This window comes from Micromesistius poutassou (assembly GCF_964030765.1).
Source record: "Micromesistius poutassou genome assembly, contig: SCAFFOLD_5595, whole genome shotgun sequence".
Lineage (NCBI taxonomy): Eukaryota > Metazoa > Chordata > Actinopteri > Gadiformes > Gadidae > Micromesistius > Micromesistius poutassou.
The window spans coordinates 1-15,307 of NW_028177913.1; the positions used below are offsets into that span (position 1 = coordinate 1).

At 50.9% G+C, this 15,307-nt stretch overlaps 1 protein-coding gene across 1 annotated transcript; it reads right to left on the reverse strand.

Annotated features, from left to right (window-relative positions):
- Window positions 1–1,537: 1,537 nt before the first annotated feature.
- On the reverse strand, window positions 1,538–11,232 carry LOC311374944 (adhesion G protein-coupled receptor A2-like; the record flags this gene model as incomplete). The annotated part of the gene is made up of 18 exons (XM_084490671.1): window positions 1,538–3,443; window positions 3,597–3,686; window positions 4,748–4,896; window positions 5,000–5,123; window positions 5,224–5,351; window positions 5,516–5,724; window positions 6,079–6,268; window positions 6,429–6,629; window positions 6,758–6,919; window positions 7,041–7,190; window positions 7,287–7,485; window positions 7,593–7,757; window positions 7,895–8,108; window positions 8,573–8,736; window positions 9,314–9,385; window positions 9,473–9,544; window positions 10,699–10,770; window positions 11,189–11,232. The coding sequence occupies 18 exons, from the start codon at window positions 11,230–11,232 to the stop codon at window positions 1,958–1,960; spliced, it is 3,891 nt and encodes a 1,296-aa protein (XP_084346797.1). The 3' UTR covers window positions 1,538–1,957.
- Window positions 11,233–15,307: the final 4,075 nt, after the last annotated feature.

Consider the following 15,307-nt stretch of genomic DNA (forward strand, 5'->3'; position numbering starts at 1 on the left):
CTTCCCTGTCGAGATAAATCGTACCCTCCCACAATCCAGCCGTCCCTGCACCTGATTGGCTGAAGTACTCGTCAGTCTCTCCGTGCGCTACGTTGCGCAGTAATAAATAAATCATCAGTGTTGGATACTGCGCAGGAGCAGAGGCTGAGAACAGATCGGGTATCGGTGTACCTGTCCAGGTGGAGGCCACATTGTGTCCTTCTTTTTGTCTCCCAATTGCACATCCGTATTTGTAAGCTGTAGTAGATTTGACAAAACGGTCACAATAGCTCATGTGATATAAAATAAAAAATATATAAATAAAATTATACTGAGTAATAGTATGATGACATGACCACTGAAATAAACGATATTGATTATTTGAGGTAATAGCGACGTTGGTCCTGAGTGCGAATAACTTAGGCTAAGTAGTAGGCTACTCTAGGCTACTCGACGTTTAATTATGGCATGGACAAATCAATTAGCTCTCCATTCCATGAATTATGAATTATGTATTAGGCCCACTATCTAAGTGATCTTACGGCTCTGTAGTTTAGGTCACAAAGTACACAATAAGGCCTTAGGGCATAGCTCCCTAGACCTATCCCTGTAACAGTTAAAGCTTGAATAAATAGTTAATGGTGTTTAACACATTTTTTGTCAATGTAATGGTTTAAATAAAATGGTTTAAAAAAGATCAGGCTTTATTGTTTGGAATATCATTTACAATATGCATGTATACCTTATTTAAATTAGAGCAACACATCTGAGGACATCTGTAACTTCAACCCTAAATAGATTAGTCCTATAGGACGGAAACATGGCTTAAGTACAAATCCTATTTCATAGTTATAAATAGACATTTCATTCACTGTCAGTTTTGGTGACAATATGTGTGTTTTTATTGGTGAACCCTTCCAGAATCCTATATAAGTACTTATCATAGGCCTAATGTTTATTAGGCATGTCATGGGAATTAAAAACAATAAATGGAAGATCAAATCAGAAAACATAATTTTGCCTTGTAGGCCACCGATAACATCTCCTCAATTGTGGTAATAAACCCAGGGCTATTTTAATCTGTTTACGACGTTGACAATGTGAATCTTATGAATAGGATACTCGACTAGACGATACAGCAGGGGGCAGTCTACGTCCATTTGTGTGTCATTAAGAAATCCATTGCAAACCAAGAGTATAGTTCATAAGAAACACCATTGAATTGGTATAGACCCAATTAAAATATTTATTTTCAGAAGGCAGGTTTTGTATCAGTGCTGGTGTAAATACATACATGTAAAACAGAATGAAACGCCATATTGAAAAGGTTCTGTCTAGCCTTCATTTACAAGTAACACACGCGCACACACACACACACACACACACACACACACACACACACACACACACACACACACACACACACACACACACACACACACACACACACACACACACACACACACACACACACACACACACACACACAACAATGCAAGTGCATATAAAATAACTCACAATGACTTAAAGAAAAGAGACCGAAAGCTTTTCCCACAGAGCAACTGTGTTTAGCTTCATTGGGAAAATGGATTATCTTGGATTCCATTTCATGCTAAAGGTAATATGCATAGAACATTTTCAACTTATAAAATAAAGCTTTAATTACACATAAAAATTAACATCATATGTTAATTTAAGAAATTAGCTGGTACGATTGCATGTGAAATGAAAAAGGTAAATGAGTATCCTACATTTTGAAAATGACAAAAGACCTGTAATATGTTAACCCTTCACAGCTAAGTCTGACTACACTACAGAGGGAAGACTGCATCTGGTAGCGGACGCCTTGCTGTAAGTTCTTCTTAAATACTGAAATGTTGTGACCTTCCGACTTTAGGGAGCCGGGGAACAAAACCGGAACCGTACATAAAGTCACCTGCAGGCTGCAACCATCCACCAAGAGTCAACACACCGCCCATCACACCGTCGTCTCACTCTTCCACAAGCCGCTTTTCATCCCCACCGAGCTCTGCGATTGGTCCGTGCCACTGGTGTCCTTCTCCTGGTGCTCTGGCACCCCTGAGTTCTTGAGTGTGCCGTTGGGGGCCGGTGCGGGGCCTGGCACCGCCACGCACACGCTGTTGAGGGGGTAGGAGCAGCGCTTGGTCTCTCGCTCAGCGGTGGCAGTGGTGGCGGCGGCCAGTTTCAAGTTGTCCCTGCTGGCGCAGCGTCTCTGGGCGCCGTGCGGGGCCGCCCTACCGGCCCCGGCGGGCGGGAGGGGGAAGGGCTTGCGGCTGCCGCTGCTGCCGCCGTCGCTCCCCTCCGAAGGGCTGGTGGCCAGCGGCTCCCCCACTGGCCGCCCGTTGGTAAGCAGGCCGGCCTGGTTCTCTGAGAGGCTGTGGTGGACGCTGCCGTTCTCGCTCGTGGCGTGTTTGTGGACGGCGTGGGAGGAGTTCAAGTTCTCCAGACCCATAGGTCCCAGGGCGCCCAGGCTGCCCCCGCCGCCCGCCCTCAGGGCTTTGAGACGGTAGTGCCCCCTGCCTTCCCCACGGTGGTGGTAATGGCTGCTCCCCTGTTTAGTTCTGCTACTCACCTTTCTTCTCTGGGGATGCACCGGTGCCACCGAGGCTATGATGGGCAGATGGTTGTTGGACGGCTTGGTGACGTAGTCGGTGCTGGCGCCGGGGTGGGTGCCGGGGTGGGCGCCGGGGTGGGTGCCGGGGTGGGCGCCCGCGGGGGCGCGGGGCACGTGGGGGGCGTGGTTGGGGTTCTCTTGAGCCACCTGCAGCAGGTTGGTGAGCTTGCAAGGCCCGGGGCCCACGCTGCTGATCCCGCTGGGAGTGGACGAAGACCGGGCCGACGAGGAGTTCTGGGAGTCCCCGGGAGGGTGGCACCCGATGAACAGCTGGGAGCCCTGATCCGAGGTCTGCACGCCGTTGACGGCGGTGCAGGCCTGGGTGTAGGTGGACGCCGGGCCCTGGGGGCGGCGGTAGCCCGGGCAGCAGGCGAGCCACGAGGCCTGCACGTCCAGCCGGCGGAAGCAGTGGTGCACCACCAGGAACGCCCCCAAGGTGGTGGCCGCGATCCCGTAGAGACAGCTGAACAACAAGCCGCTGTGGCCGCTCAGCCACATGGCCATGGCCCCACAGCACCACAGGGCCATGAACAGGAAGTGGGTGACCACCAGCACGGAGAACTGGGCCTTCAGGGAGTACTGGTCCTCAGGAGCCGCCACAGGGGTCGTCGGGGCCGCGGCGGAGTCTGTGGAGAGGAGGCTGGTGCTTCCGGACAGCGCGGGCTGGCTCTCGGCCACAGGGGAAGAGAGGGGGGTGCCGGTGCATTCTTTGGCCACGCGGTGCCTCAAGCGGAACACAGTACACAGGAAATATATCCAGGTCACCAGCACCACCAGGCCGGCGGGGACAAAGAAGGCCCCCAGGCTGGGGCGCCACACCAGCCAGCAACTATGGGACAGATGGAGGAAATCAAGAGGTTCAGGGCAAATACTAGAACCTCAAAGATGTATACATAAAAAAAACTGTCCCATCACTAAAAATAATTTCAGACAGCCAGGGTCAATGGTTAAACTGCCCAAGGGCAAGTAGAGGAGGACTTACTAAGGGCTGTTGTCACCGTAGTTGTTGACGTTGACAGCTGCAGTGATCCCACAGATGATGAGAGGAACTCCACCAGCTATCAAATAGAACCTAAAGGAACATACACAGAAAGATATTCAAGCAAGGGGAGACTGTTGGAGGAACAAGGCAGAGGAGGCTAGATTTTGAATGCATCCAAAAGAAGAAGATCCACTTCAGGCCTCCCTTCAAAGGCAGGTAAGCTATCAAATCATTTCATTCAGTCCCCATGAAATGATGGGACGGGCTTGAGACAGCCACAAATACCATATTTTTGATGTATTTAATTTGTATTTAAGTATAAACAAGAAAACAAATTGCCCACCCCTTTTAATGATCAAAGGGAACAAAAAAAATGCTTTATGCCAAGGAACGATGAACATGCACTTGTTTTTGAAACGTCGCGCATGCACACTGGTTTTCTCTCCAAGTTTGTCCGAGCTATTTCCCCTGGATGTATCCCCGGCTCTCTGTGATCTCAACAGAGCGTCTGTTCCTCCACATTGTGAGCTGATGGAGTGCTGCAGAGGCCAAGCAGGCTGAGCCCAACGGAGGCCCTGATTTACAGCCGTGTGTCTGCTGTGTGGGACGGCACCCATGTGGCTGTGGGGGCGAGACGAGGAGGGTGCCTCGGAGCGCCGAGAGGTCAGCTCTGCAGTGTAATGATCACAGCTCCAGGGGCACAGGGTCAGTGGGACAAGGGAGAGAACGAGAGAGAGAGAGAGAGAGAGAGAGAGAGAGAGAGAGAGAGAGATGATACAACCACCCCCCTCCCCCTCAACATAGCCCTGCAAAGAGATTTACGACAGTTTCAGACATTCACACCAGCGCCCAGACCCCTACCCAGAGTTCATAGTGTACATCTGGGCTTGTGGCGTTCTGTGTCTCATGGCACCATTCCACTCCACCACCATTTCCTCTCCAAGGTCTGCCGTAACACAGAGGGGCTTTGGTCGCCGGGCACAACGGCACCCTTTGATTAGCTTTCATTTTGGGTGGCCTCGCCCGATGCTAGCGTCACAGACATCTGCCTGAAAGACCGGCCATTGTTCACGGCCAACAGCGAGCTGCTTAACACGGACTCGAGGGAAGGTGGGTCGGATCCATTGTCCCGCTTTGATGGTCCCACTGACCTGAGCATGGGTCGCTGGGTGGGCAGAACAGAAGGCTCCCCCTCCGGCTGCCGCGGCGTTCTCCACACCGCTTCTTTGTAGAGCACCCGGGCGCTGACTCCGATCCACAGCAGGGTGGACAGCGAGGAGTAATGCAACGCGATGCCGACCTGCACAGGGCGCACAGACGCCTGTCAGACACCACGCACTGCAACACATTGTACCATGAATGAACTGCTCAGACAGGCTGCTCTGTCAGGCGGAGGCTCTTACCGCCTGGCACACCACCGGGTAGCTGGTCAGGCTGATGCCACCGGCGTAGATGGCTGTGGTCATGGCCATGTGGAAGCAGGTATTGAGGAGTGTGTGCCAGCTTTTCCGCGATATATGAATTGAACTGTGCGGGTAGGGGATATAGAAAGAATAAACAAACAAATGATGAGATGAGAAGATAGCGCTAATGTATTTCTGCACAAACACGTGGATTTGTAGACTACCTGTGGTGAAGTATGTGCGTTATGATGATGGTGAATAGGCAAAGGAGGAGTACTGCGGTACACGCATAGACCACTGGGTGGAGTATCCTCACTGAGATAGCCGAGGGGTTTGGAAAGTCTGGCACTTCCTGGTAAAATCACAATCATATAATATGAATAAAGATAACAAAACATATGGGTATAATCAAGTAATTCATGTTTGGTCAGATTTGGTACACTCATGCATCACACTTGAATCATAGCAGACCGAGTATACATTATGAATCAACAATACAAAAAGGTCTGCCATTACTTGTAACACAGCATAGTTGCTAAGTATGCTGCATCTCAGTGTTGAAGTGCTGCTGTCAGTGTGGACCAGCTGACAGCCATCTTGGCTCCAGCCTCCCTGCTTCTCCAGGCCCGGGAGGCTCCACTGGGCGGCGACTGGATCGGTGCCAGGGGACAAGTGGCGCAGGGACACCCATATGGGCTCTGAGTGGTTCCACATGCTGCATCCCTCTGTTTGAGACACAAGGAGACCAGGATGGTTAGAGAGAGACAGAAAGAGATCAAGATAGTAAGAGAGACAAAAAGAGACAAAGTTGGTAAGAGAGAGACAGAAAGAGACAAAGGTAGTAAGAGAGAGACAGAAAGAGACCAAGATAGTAAGAGAGAGACAGAACGAGACTAAGATAGTAAGAGAGTGACAGAGAGACCCGGATAGTAAGAGAGAGACCGAATGAGTGTAAACATTGTGAGTTTATGGCACGGCTCCAACGGTTCTTCCAGGGAACAATGCCGTCATGTTTGCGTCAGAAGTTTTATTTCTCAGCAGCGTCTCTACTGTGGTCTGAGTATAAGATGTTTCCTCACCGAGGCCTACAAAGATGACGGGTGTGTTGACCGTCCTCCGGCGAAAGTGTTCCCCGATGACGCTCGAGTTTCCCAGCAGGGGGAAAAAACATCCTGTACGGAACGCCACGAACTGCAGCTTACAGTCGGTGGGAGCGTCGGGAGGGAAGAGAGAGGCCGGGAGAGTCACCGAGGCCAGGGCTATGGAATTCTGAAAGACAAGAGGAAGCCACAACACACACACACACACACACACACTGTTAATGTTGTTGTTACACATGTTTTCCAAGCAGGTGCAGCATTGTGCATTTTAATTTGGTTACTATGGAGACGGTTGGTCATCGCTGGCTGGCTGCTGGCTGGCTGCTCACCTTCAGGGGGAAGCTGGTGAGAGAGGTGTTGTGGGAGCCTGTGGAGCAGCGGAAGGAGAGATCCTGATCATGGTTGTACTCCGACCCATCTGATCCAATGCTGCTGCCTGGGACTTCCCGCCGCTGGTACGCGGTACAGGTGATGCCGGTGAAGTGGGCAGGTCGAATCAAATGGGCCTCCATCACAATGTTTCTTGAAACCTGTTAGTAGTAGAGTAAGAGTGAAATCTCACAGGATAGTATGCACAGTTTGTTGTTGGAAAAATGCTGGAAAATGCGTTTTGGAGGTTAGAGGTTTTGGGGGTTAGAGCCTTTGAAGGACTGCATACCATGGAGAGGTCTTGGGCGTGGCTGTGGAGCTGAGGCCAGGCCAGCGTTTCCAGTGAGTTGACCAGAGAGCTGCAAGCTCTCTTCTCTCTCTGGGCGTGGGCCAGGATCTGATCATCCACCTGCATTAGATTACTGCCCATCTCCACCAGAACCTCCGACAGCTGACAACACAACCGAGAGGACGTTCAACAGCGCACACTCCAACTGTTTAGTATTATCTAAACTAACACTAGGGAAATGAATGTGAAGGCTGTTCAACTAGACTTCACACGAGTCACTCACCTCTCGAAGCTGGGTGACGTACTCCATGAACTTCTCCATCATCTGGGCTACGTAAAGAACGTCCACTGAGTCTGTGAACCCTGCGGCCTCCAGGGTATACGACCGCACCTGATGGGCCACCGTCATGGCGTTGGAGGTGTTGATTGGCCTCTGAAATACAGAAACACCAGGACAATGTCCAGTGTCAGGCAAACCTCAACCGTGCGACAGCGGAGAACGACGTTGACTTGAGAGAGTGTTACTGACCAGGATGAAGGTATGCAGCACGCGGGTGATGCCATTGGTGTAGTGACAGTTTGTGTAGTCACCCTCCTGCCATTTCCCAGCACGGTCACAGTAGCGTAAGGCCTTCTTCTGCTCCATATCTCCCTCTAAGGGAAGGGAGGGGTAGCGCAACTGCAGGCAGTACTGGTGGGACATGATGCCTGCAAGGGTTCTCGGCCACCTGGTATTCATAACGACAAACACTGGTTGAATGGGAGAACCCTTTAGAACGCATGCTCTGCAGTTTGGGTTATTTGATCCTAATTGAGGTAAGCATAATCAAATTACCTGAACTCCCCTCGGTTGTTGACCACTTTTTCCTCTGGACAGAAGGAGGCACTGTTTTCCAGCACCACTATTTCAACAGTGCGGGAAATGTTGCCCCTCCCAGTAGTCACCACACACTCCCACTCTCCGCTGGCCTCCACATGCACATTAAATAGGATGAGCTCACTGCAGACAGAGGAGACAGAGCGCTGTTTACTCCACCGTCACAGGATCGTGTGTCAGAACCAACCGTCTGACATTTCTTCATCTCAAAAGTGAACGACGGGAAACCACCGAAAGCGTCGGGGGAGACGGGAGCTCACCTGGTGATGAAGGTGCAGTCGTGCACCGCGCTCTCCTCCAGCTGCACGCCCATCTCAGGGTCAGAGGTCACCAGCTGGCCGTTGTGGCGCCAGTGCAGGGTGGTGATCTTGTCCACCAGGGCGGCGGTGCAGTGGAAGGGCAGGCGGTCCCCCCTGAAGACCACCTGCCGCTGGGAGGGCAGCAGGGAGAAGGTGTGTGGCTCCAGGGGACCGTCTGGGGCACACAGGGGGGGGGGAGGAGGATGAGGAGGAGGAGGAGGAGGAGGAGGAGGTAGAGCTACGTTTATTTCTCGGTGGTTTTTCGTTGGGCTGCCGTGTCATTAACTCAGTCAGGAAGCAGTTACGCGCCTGCCGTTCCCCCCATATTGGATGCAGACTGCATCGATTCATAAAGGCAAACCACAGGGTTAGCTGTCAGCAGCCCGCCGCCACTTTGGGAAATATGTCCCCCCTCTAAGCCGCGGGAGACTCGCTCTCGAGGAGACTGGCTCTCGAGCGGGTCTCATCGACCGACTCCCAAACAAGAAGAGAGAAGAGAAAAAGCCACCCCAAGGGGAGCATGTTGAGATAATGCGTCTGTGAGCGTGCAGTGTGTGTGCGTTCAGAGGGCCGCGCTTCTCGGCGAGCGGTGAACCGCCTCATTCGTATGCAGTTCGGAGTTCGGAGCGTGGGTCTCACCGCAGTTCAGCTGGTTCTCCCTGAGGCCGTGCAGGGGCTTCCCATGCAGGCTCCTGGGGTAGGCGCACAGCGTCTCGTCCCCCAGACGGGCGGAGCTGGAGCGGAAGAAGCCAGGCACCCAACGCAGTCCACAGTCACATGACAGGAAGTCCGAGTTGAAGTTCCTGGTGAGAGAAGAGAAGGTTCTCGTGGTGGAACGCGAAGAGGGAGGGGTGAACCCCTTCACTTCAGCCGCCCTGGGGGATTTCTTTCTGGCAGTTATGGTTTATATTTTACATACGACATAGCTTGCTCGTCCCAAAGGAAAGTTATGCTACTGTGCTATGTTCTGTAAAACTGTCTTCATTGCTTTTTTCAAACACAAACAACCCCTACCGAATGGGAATGTATGAAAACACAATGACTAATAATAACTCATGTTTAGGACCTCATCGGCTGGAAATGTCTGGCTCAATCAATAAAAGTCCTGCCATTGCCAAACATATCTCTGTCTTTGCACTATGAGTCATTCAAGTTCACTCATCAGTTGGAAATCGAGTTAAGAATGATGTCTGAATATAAAAATGTCTGACTCATAATACCGGGGAAGGCTCTTACTTTTAACACCTGAAATTGACTTAAAAAAATAACTATAATATAATCTTTCAAATACATTTGAACGTTAAGTCGATATTTTTGTACAAAATACTGTATGGGGAGATCAAATATTGAGGAAGGTATTGGTATTGCTTTGGTACTCACACTAGTTTAAGAGATGGTAGTTCTTGGAACACACCTGGGTCCAAGGTAGATATTATGTTTCCGGAAAGGTTCCTGTTTAGTACACACAACAACGTCAGAAACCAAACACAAACAGTTTAGGTAAAAGCTTTACATGTACTGATACCATTAGTCTCTTACAGTTTGGTGAGGTTGGAAAGACCCTGGAACATGTCTGCAGTCACACACCCGATTCGGTTGTTGGACAGGTCGCTAGTAGAGGACACAAGACAAAGGAAAGGTCACTCTAAATTAAATGACTACCATATGATCTCATGGATAACTGTGTGGTTTTATGAAATGAAGCCATTACAATAGGATCCAAGCCCTGAGAATCCCCAGTCCAATAACACAGGACGTTCTGTGAGTCCAGTGCTGCCCAGGGGCCGTATGCCATCGCACTTAACATCCCATTCGTCATCCACCGCTAGGGATCGTTAACCAAGTTATCCAAACAGAGAGGGAAAACAGAGCACAGAAACCGTTCCCTGGTCACCTTCCCTTAGTTGTCACTTCACAGAGATCTCTGTGTAACCTCGTCCTTGATTAGGTTACAGAGAGCCGCTGCCTGGGGAGGGGGCTGCTGATGTCTATCTACGACCAGAGATGGGATTTGCACTATTGCACCCCTGACACTACGCAGCTGAGAGCTGTCCAGAGCATGTGTTTATCTCCCTCTGTTTGTTTTGAGAAGCCCCAGACCTTCCAGTGAAAACACTGGTAGAGCGAAGGGTGGGGGTTGAGGTGGAGGCGAAGAAGGAGGAGGCAAGAGTTATGAGGGTGTGTTGGTGATAGGAGTTTGGGGGGGGGGGAGGGGGGGTGCTTTCCCAGACCTTCCAAATTATTATTTTCTTAAACACAATGAGCAATATGCGGTTGCCGACTGATGTCCGGTTGCCGTCCATGTGACCAGTAGGACTACACATCACCAGCACCCAGCCACACGTCCCAGAGCAGTAATGGAGGGTGTGCATGCAGGGAACCCAGAGATGTCAACAGAGAGCTGCAGAGAAAACCCTTCAGACCAACAGCCAGGCCGTAACGGTCCACACTAACACCAGAGTCACCGAATAACGCATGACACCAGTCATGAGTTGTCATAACATTGCGCTCTGAATGCACAGGGGGTGTGTAAGCCTGCTTCTTTCCCAGACTACCGGGTCTTTAAAGAATGTCGATGTTAACCCATACGTTCACCAGAAACTCCTCTAAAACAAACACACACTCAATAGTCATTCCTTTTGTGATGTCCTCACTGAGGAACAATTGCATCCTGGATTCCTGTGTGTTTGTAGCGGTGCTGTGGGCTTATATGGTAGCCGTCTTGGGCGTGAATGGTATGTGAATCATTTTTATTGTCTACTTACAGTTTCCGAAGTTCAGAAAGACCTTGGAAGGCTCCTGGCATAATGGTGCTGATCAAGTTATGTTTGAGGTCCCTGTGGAGACAAAACCAAACAAAGCACACAAACATTAGCTTCATGGAAAGATTCGTCTGACATGGGCATTGAGCAGGAGGGAAGGTACAAAAAACAGAAAGGCAAACTCTCGACACTGAAACAACATAAAAATCTTTTACAAGTGGGGGAAAATGATGTGAAGTGAAGACATATGCCAGAGAGATTGTTAAACCAGTGGGACATAGCTGGGTCTCTTGCACACAAACTGGAAATCCAACCCCACTGGCCACCTGGTCTCGAGGCTAGCGAAGGCGAGGAATACTTGACCAAAGAAAACAGTGGTGCTACGAGCCACACAGTTCTATCCTTTCAGCACAGTTTCTCCCACCAGAATGTTTTCCAAAGCACAAATATTAATTTCTCTCCAAACACGCTTTGAAGATCTCATTTCACCCACCGTTCTCCCGTCACCCACTTCCCGTGCCCTGCTCCCACCCACATGTCGAGTCAGCCAGATGCCTCTTGTCGGCGGCTAACCTTTCGTCAGCTAACCCTTCGTCAGCTAACCTGTCCAGCTAACCTTCGTCGGCTAACCTTCATCAGCGAACCTGTCCAAACTGCTCTTCCTAGATACCCTAAAATGCGTTGTTTTTTTACTACACATTGGCCAGGTGTGATACGAGGTTGCAGACGGTCAGGAGATGATGATAATCGGCCGGGCACGAGGGCCACAGGGGCTTAGAACGGGGAAAAAAAGTTATTGTTCTCAGGGTCTGCTTACAAGGGCTCAAACAGACGCACCTTCGTTTACAAACACTGCCATTCTGGCTTCATCCTGGCACTTTTACCCATCATGCATCTCTGGACGACATAACCTCAACGTTTTCTTGTGGTTCCCCCTTTTTCCACCCAACCAACCATCCCCAGTTTATTTGCTCCCCCGTACGGCGTCCCAGCACGGCCCAGCCTCCCCCCAGAGGCTCCTCTGGTGTCCAACAGATGAGCTGATCAAGTGTGGAGCAGCACTAGAGTGCTTTCAGATAATGGCTTTCCAGTAAAAACAAAACGCCCGGTAAGTCTGGGGGATTCTGCAGATCAGGGCGGGGGGGGGGGATTTTGGTTGTTGGCCGGAACGCGCTGGAGCCGAATTCAGACACGCGCTGTCTTCAGCCACGTCCAGATTGGAGCTGGCGGATAGGATGCAACGATGGAGTGAAGCTAAGGTTGGCTCTGCACCAGACGGCTGAGGTCTGATGTGTTTGTCTCTGAGCTGACCGCCTTGAACAATACAGGCTGTCTGCGTGACGTCCTCCACACACACACACCCACATACGCACACACGCATGCACGCATGCACGTGCATGCACACACACACACACACACACACACACACACACACACACACACACACACACACACACACACACACATAAGCACACGCACATGCATGCAGACACCTACACACACACAGACACGCACACATGAATATAATATCGCAATTATATTTATATTTCTCTTCTTATCTTCTCATGTCTAGGAAGAACGTTTCAGGGCCAAGCCATTAAGATACAGAGGCAGACAGGGAGGACTTTGAGTGGAGATGAATCCTGAGGATAGTGAAGTCTGGCGGTAATGTCTGCGCGTTCAGGGTAACAAGAACACAGAACTCAGCTTTCAGGGAGCTTGACTCAGGAAAGAGTTGAGTTGGGTTAAAAAGCTGTGTGGGACCTTGAATACATGTGAGTCACAAGGGGGGAGATGGCTATCTGTCAAGCTTATCGGACATGTGTCAGACGCTGATTTGGCTTGGTTGAAGCTTTAGACCCTGGACACATACTTAGTATGTGCTGCATATGGGGCCCAAGGGGGGCCATTCATAGGCTAAGCTTTTTCTCTATTGCCCCTCTAAGCGAGCATGCATTAGTGGGTGTGGCCGTGGTTGTGTCAGATTTGTTGACCGTCGCAGCCAGAGAACAATGAGGCAGTTTCCAGTCTGCGTGTCCTGGGGTTAATTAGAGCGGCGCTGAAAGGTGGGGCACTGCCCACCGTTTCCTTTCTCTGGACTTTTCTATATTCATCTCTTTCATGCACACACATAGACAAACATGGACATACACACATATAGACACACACACACACACACACACACACACACACACACACACACACACACACACACACACACACACACACACACACACACACACACACACAGGCGTACATGCACACACGCCCACACGCTCACACACACGTGCGCGCACGCACATGCTCACGCATGCATGCATGCACACACACACACACACACACACACACACACACACACATAAATTCCTCTCTCTCTAACACACACACATACACACACACAGACACACACACACACACACACACACACACACACACACACACACACACACACACATACACATACACCCACATAAATTCCTCTCTCAGTAACACACACACACAGGCTAATGACTTACAGCATATTCTACAATGGACCACAGGCACAGTGGAATAGTTTAATACTCACACACTCACACACACTATACAAACACACTCAATCAAACGTCAACTCCATCAACCACAGAACTTAAAAATAAACAAACTCCGTCCCAGGCCCCATATGTAAATCTAGGGAGCTGAGTCACAGATATAGTTTGTTAATAAAACAAATTAGGCTGTTTGCCGGGGGGCGTTTGTGTGTGTGTGTTACATTAAAGTGACATAAAATCACGATCAATTGCAAATACAATCCTCCAATCAAATGTGTGTGTGAATGTGTGTGTGTGTGTGTGTGTGTGTGTGTGTGTGTGTGCGTGTGCGTGGGTGCATGCGTGCGTGCGTGCGTGTCTGCGTGTGCGTGTGTGTGTGTGCCAATACAAATGACCAGCCTCCACCTCTCATAGAGTCTCTTATCGCCAGGTTGGGGAATGTGGAGGAAGGTCAGCAGGAGAGCTCCAGCCCTCACAGTGACCCCCCCCCCCCCCCCCCCCCCCCAGCCAGCCCAGATATCCCTCAAAGACGTTCTCTGAGGAACCTTTAAATGGCCTTGCTCACACCAACGTGTTCATGCAGCCGGCGTCGGGCTTCGATTGTTCTCAAACTCTCTCGTCAGTAGCGTTGGGTGTGTTTGGGTGAACGTCCATGCCCTCATACGCTCACACCGTCTCCTCTTCTTAGTGTCAAAGCCATCATCACCCCAGAAGGACTGCCCATGTGGTCGCTGGGATTCGGCTAGGACAACAACTCAGCTCCCAGCCAGCGCCAAAGTTGGTGAATCCCAGAGACCACATCAGCAGTCCATGAGGTCACCCCTTTGTCTGCTTCCCCGGCCCCTAACACCAGGGCCCTCACAACAGGGCCCTAACACCAGGGCCTGTGGAAAGGGGTCTGCCATTGAAGACTGTCCTTTTTTTAAACCTTTTAAACCTTCTTTGCAGTGCCTTCCTGATCAATGGATCCAGTGCGGTGCCGCTCTGAAGAGTCATCTCTATGTGGGATGGGAGGGTGGAGGTGGTGGAGGTGGTGGGTGGGGGGCCCATCCAGGAGCACCTGGTCTCCATGCAGGCGGACCGGGCAGGCCGCCGTGGGCTTGGAGGGGCAGCGAGAGGGCCCTAATGAAGACACTGGCCCCGGGGCTCCAGAGCTGGAGTGCTCCTTTATCAAGAGCACAGTGGCAGGCCTCTGGAGTGCTCCAGGGACATTGTTCAGGCCCTGGCCCTCGGGGAGAGCCCGCAGTGGACCAGGGGAACCAGGGAATGGCCGCTCATTATCGCAGCACTATAGCACCAAGAATTTCCTGTTTCACTTGGATCACAAAATGTGTGCTTTAAGGCTTCTGCCAGTTTCAGTTTGTGCCACTGGGCTTGGACACACACACATGCAGAAACGCGCATATGCATGCACACATGCACACACACACACACACACACACGCATACACACACACATACACACACACACACACACACACACACACACACACACACACACACACATGCACACACGAACACATGCACACACTTATGCATGTAGCAACACACAAACGTACACACACATGCAGGCACACACACACACACACACATACACTCACACACACACACATGCACCCACAGAAGCTTGCAGAAACGCACACATGCACGCACACAGACACACACACACACACACACACACGTGCGCACACACACACACACACACACACACACACACACACACGCACGAGCGTACACACTCACACACACACACACACACACACACACACACACACACACACACACACACTCACACAAAGGGACACGTGTATATTTTCAGGGTTGGTTCTCTTTGGATGAAACGCTGGGTTCAAGAAGGAAAGTGAGCTGCTCCGTCGTGGTTTACTGGCACCTGAGTTCCTGACAGGGGTCAACAGAGAGCGTTTTTGTGCCGCGTGTCATTTCCTGTCTGGTTGGCGTCGCTCACACAGAGGGCCTCGCTCGTTTATTTTTACAGTTTCCTTTTTCTCCCTCCTTTACGAGCTGCTTTTCCCCCGCGGGGAGGGGCAGGTGGGCTTGGAGAGGCTGGCCAGCGAGCAGAATGGG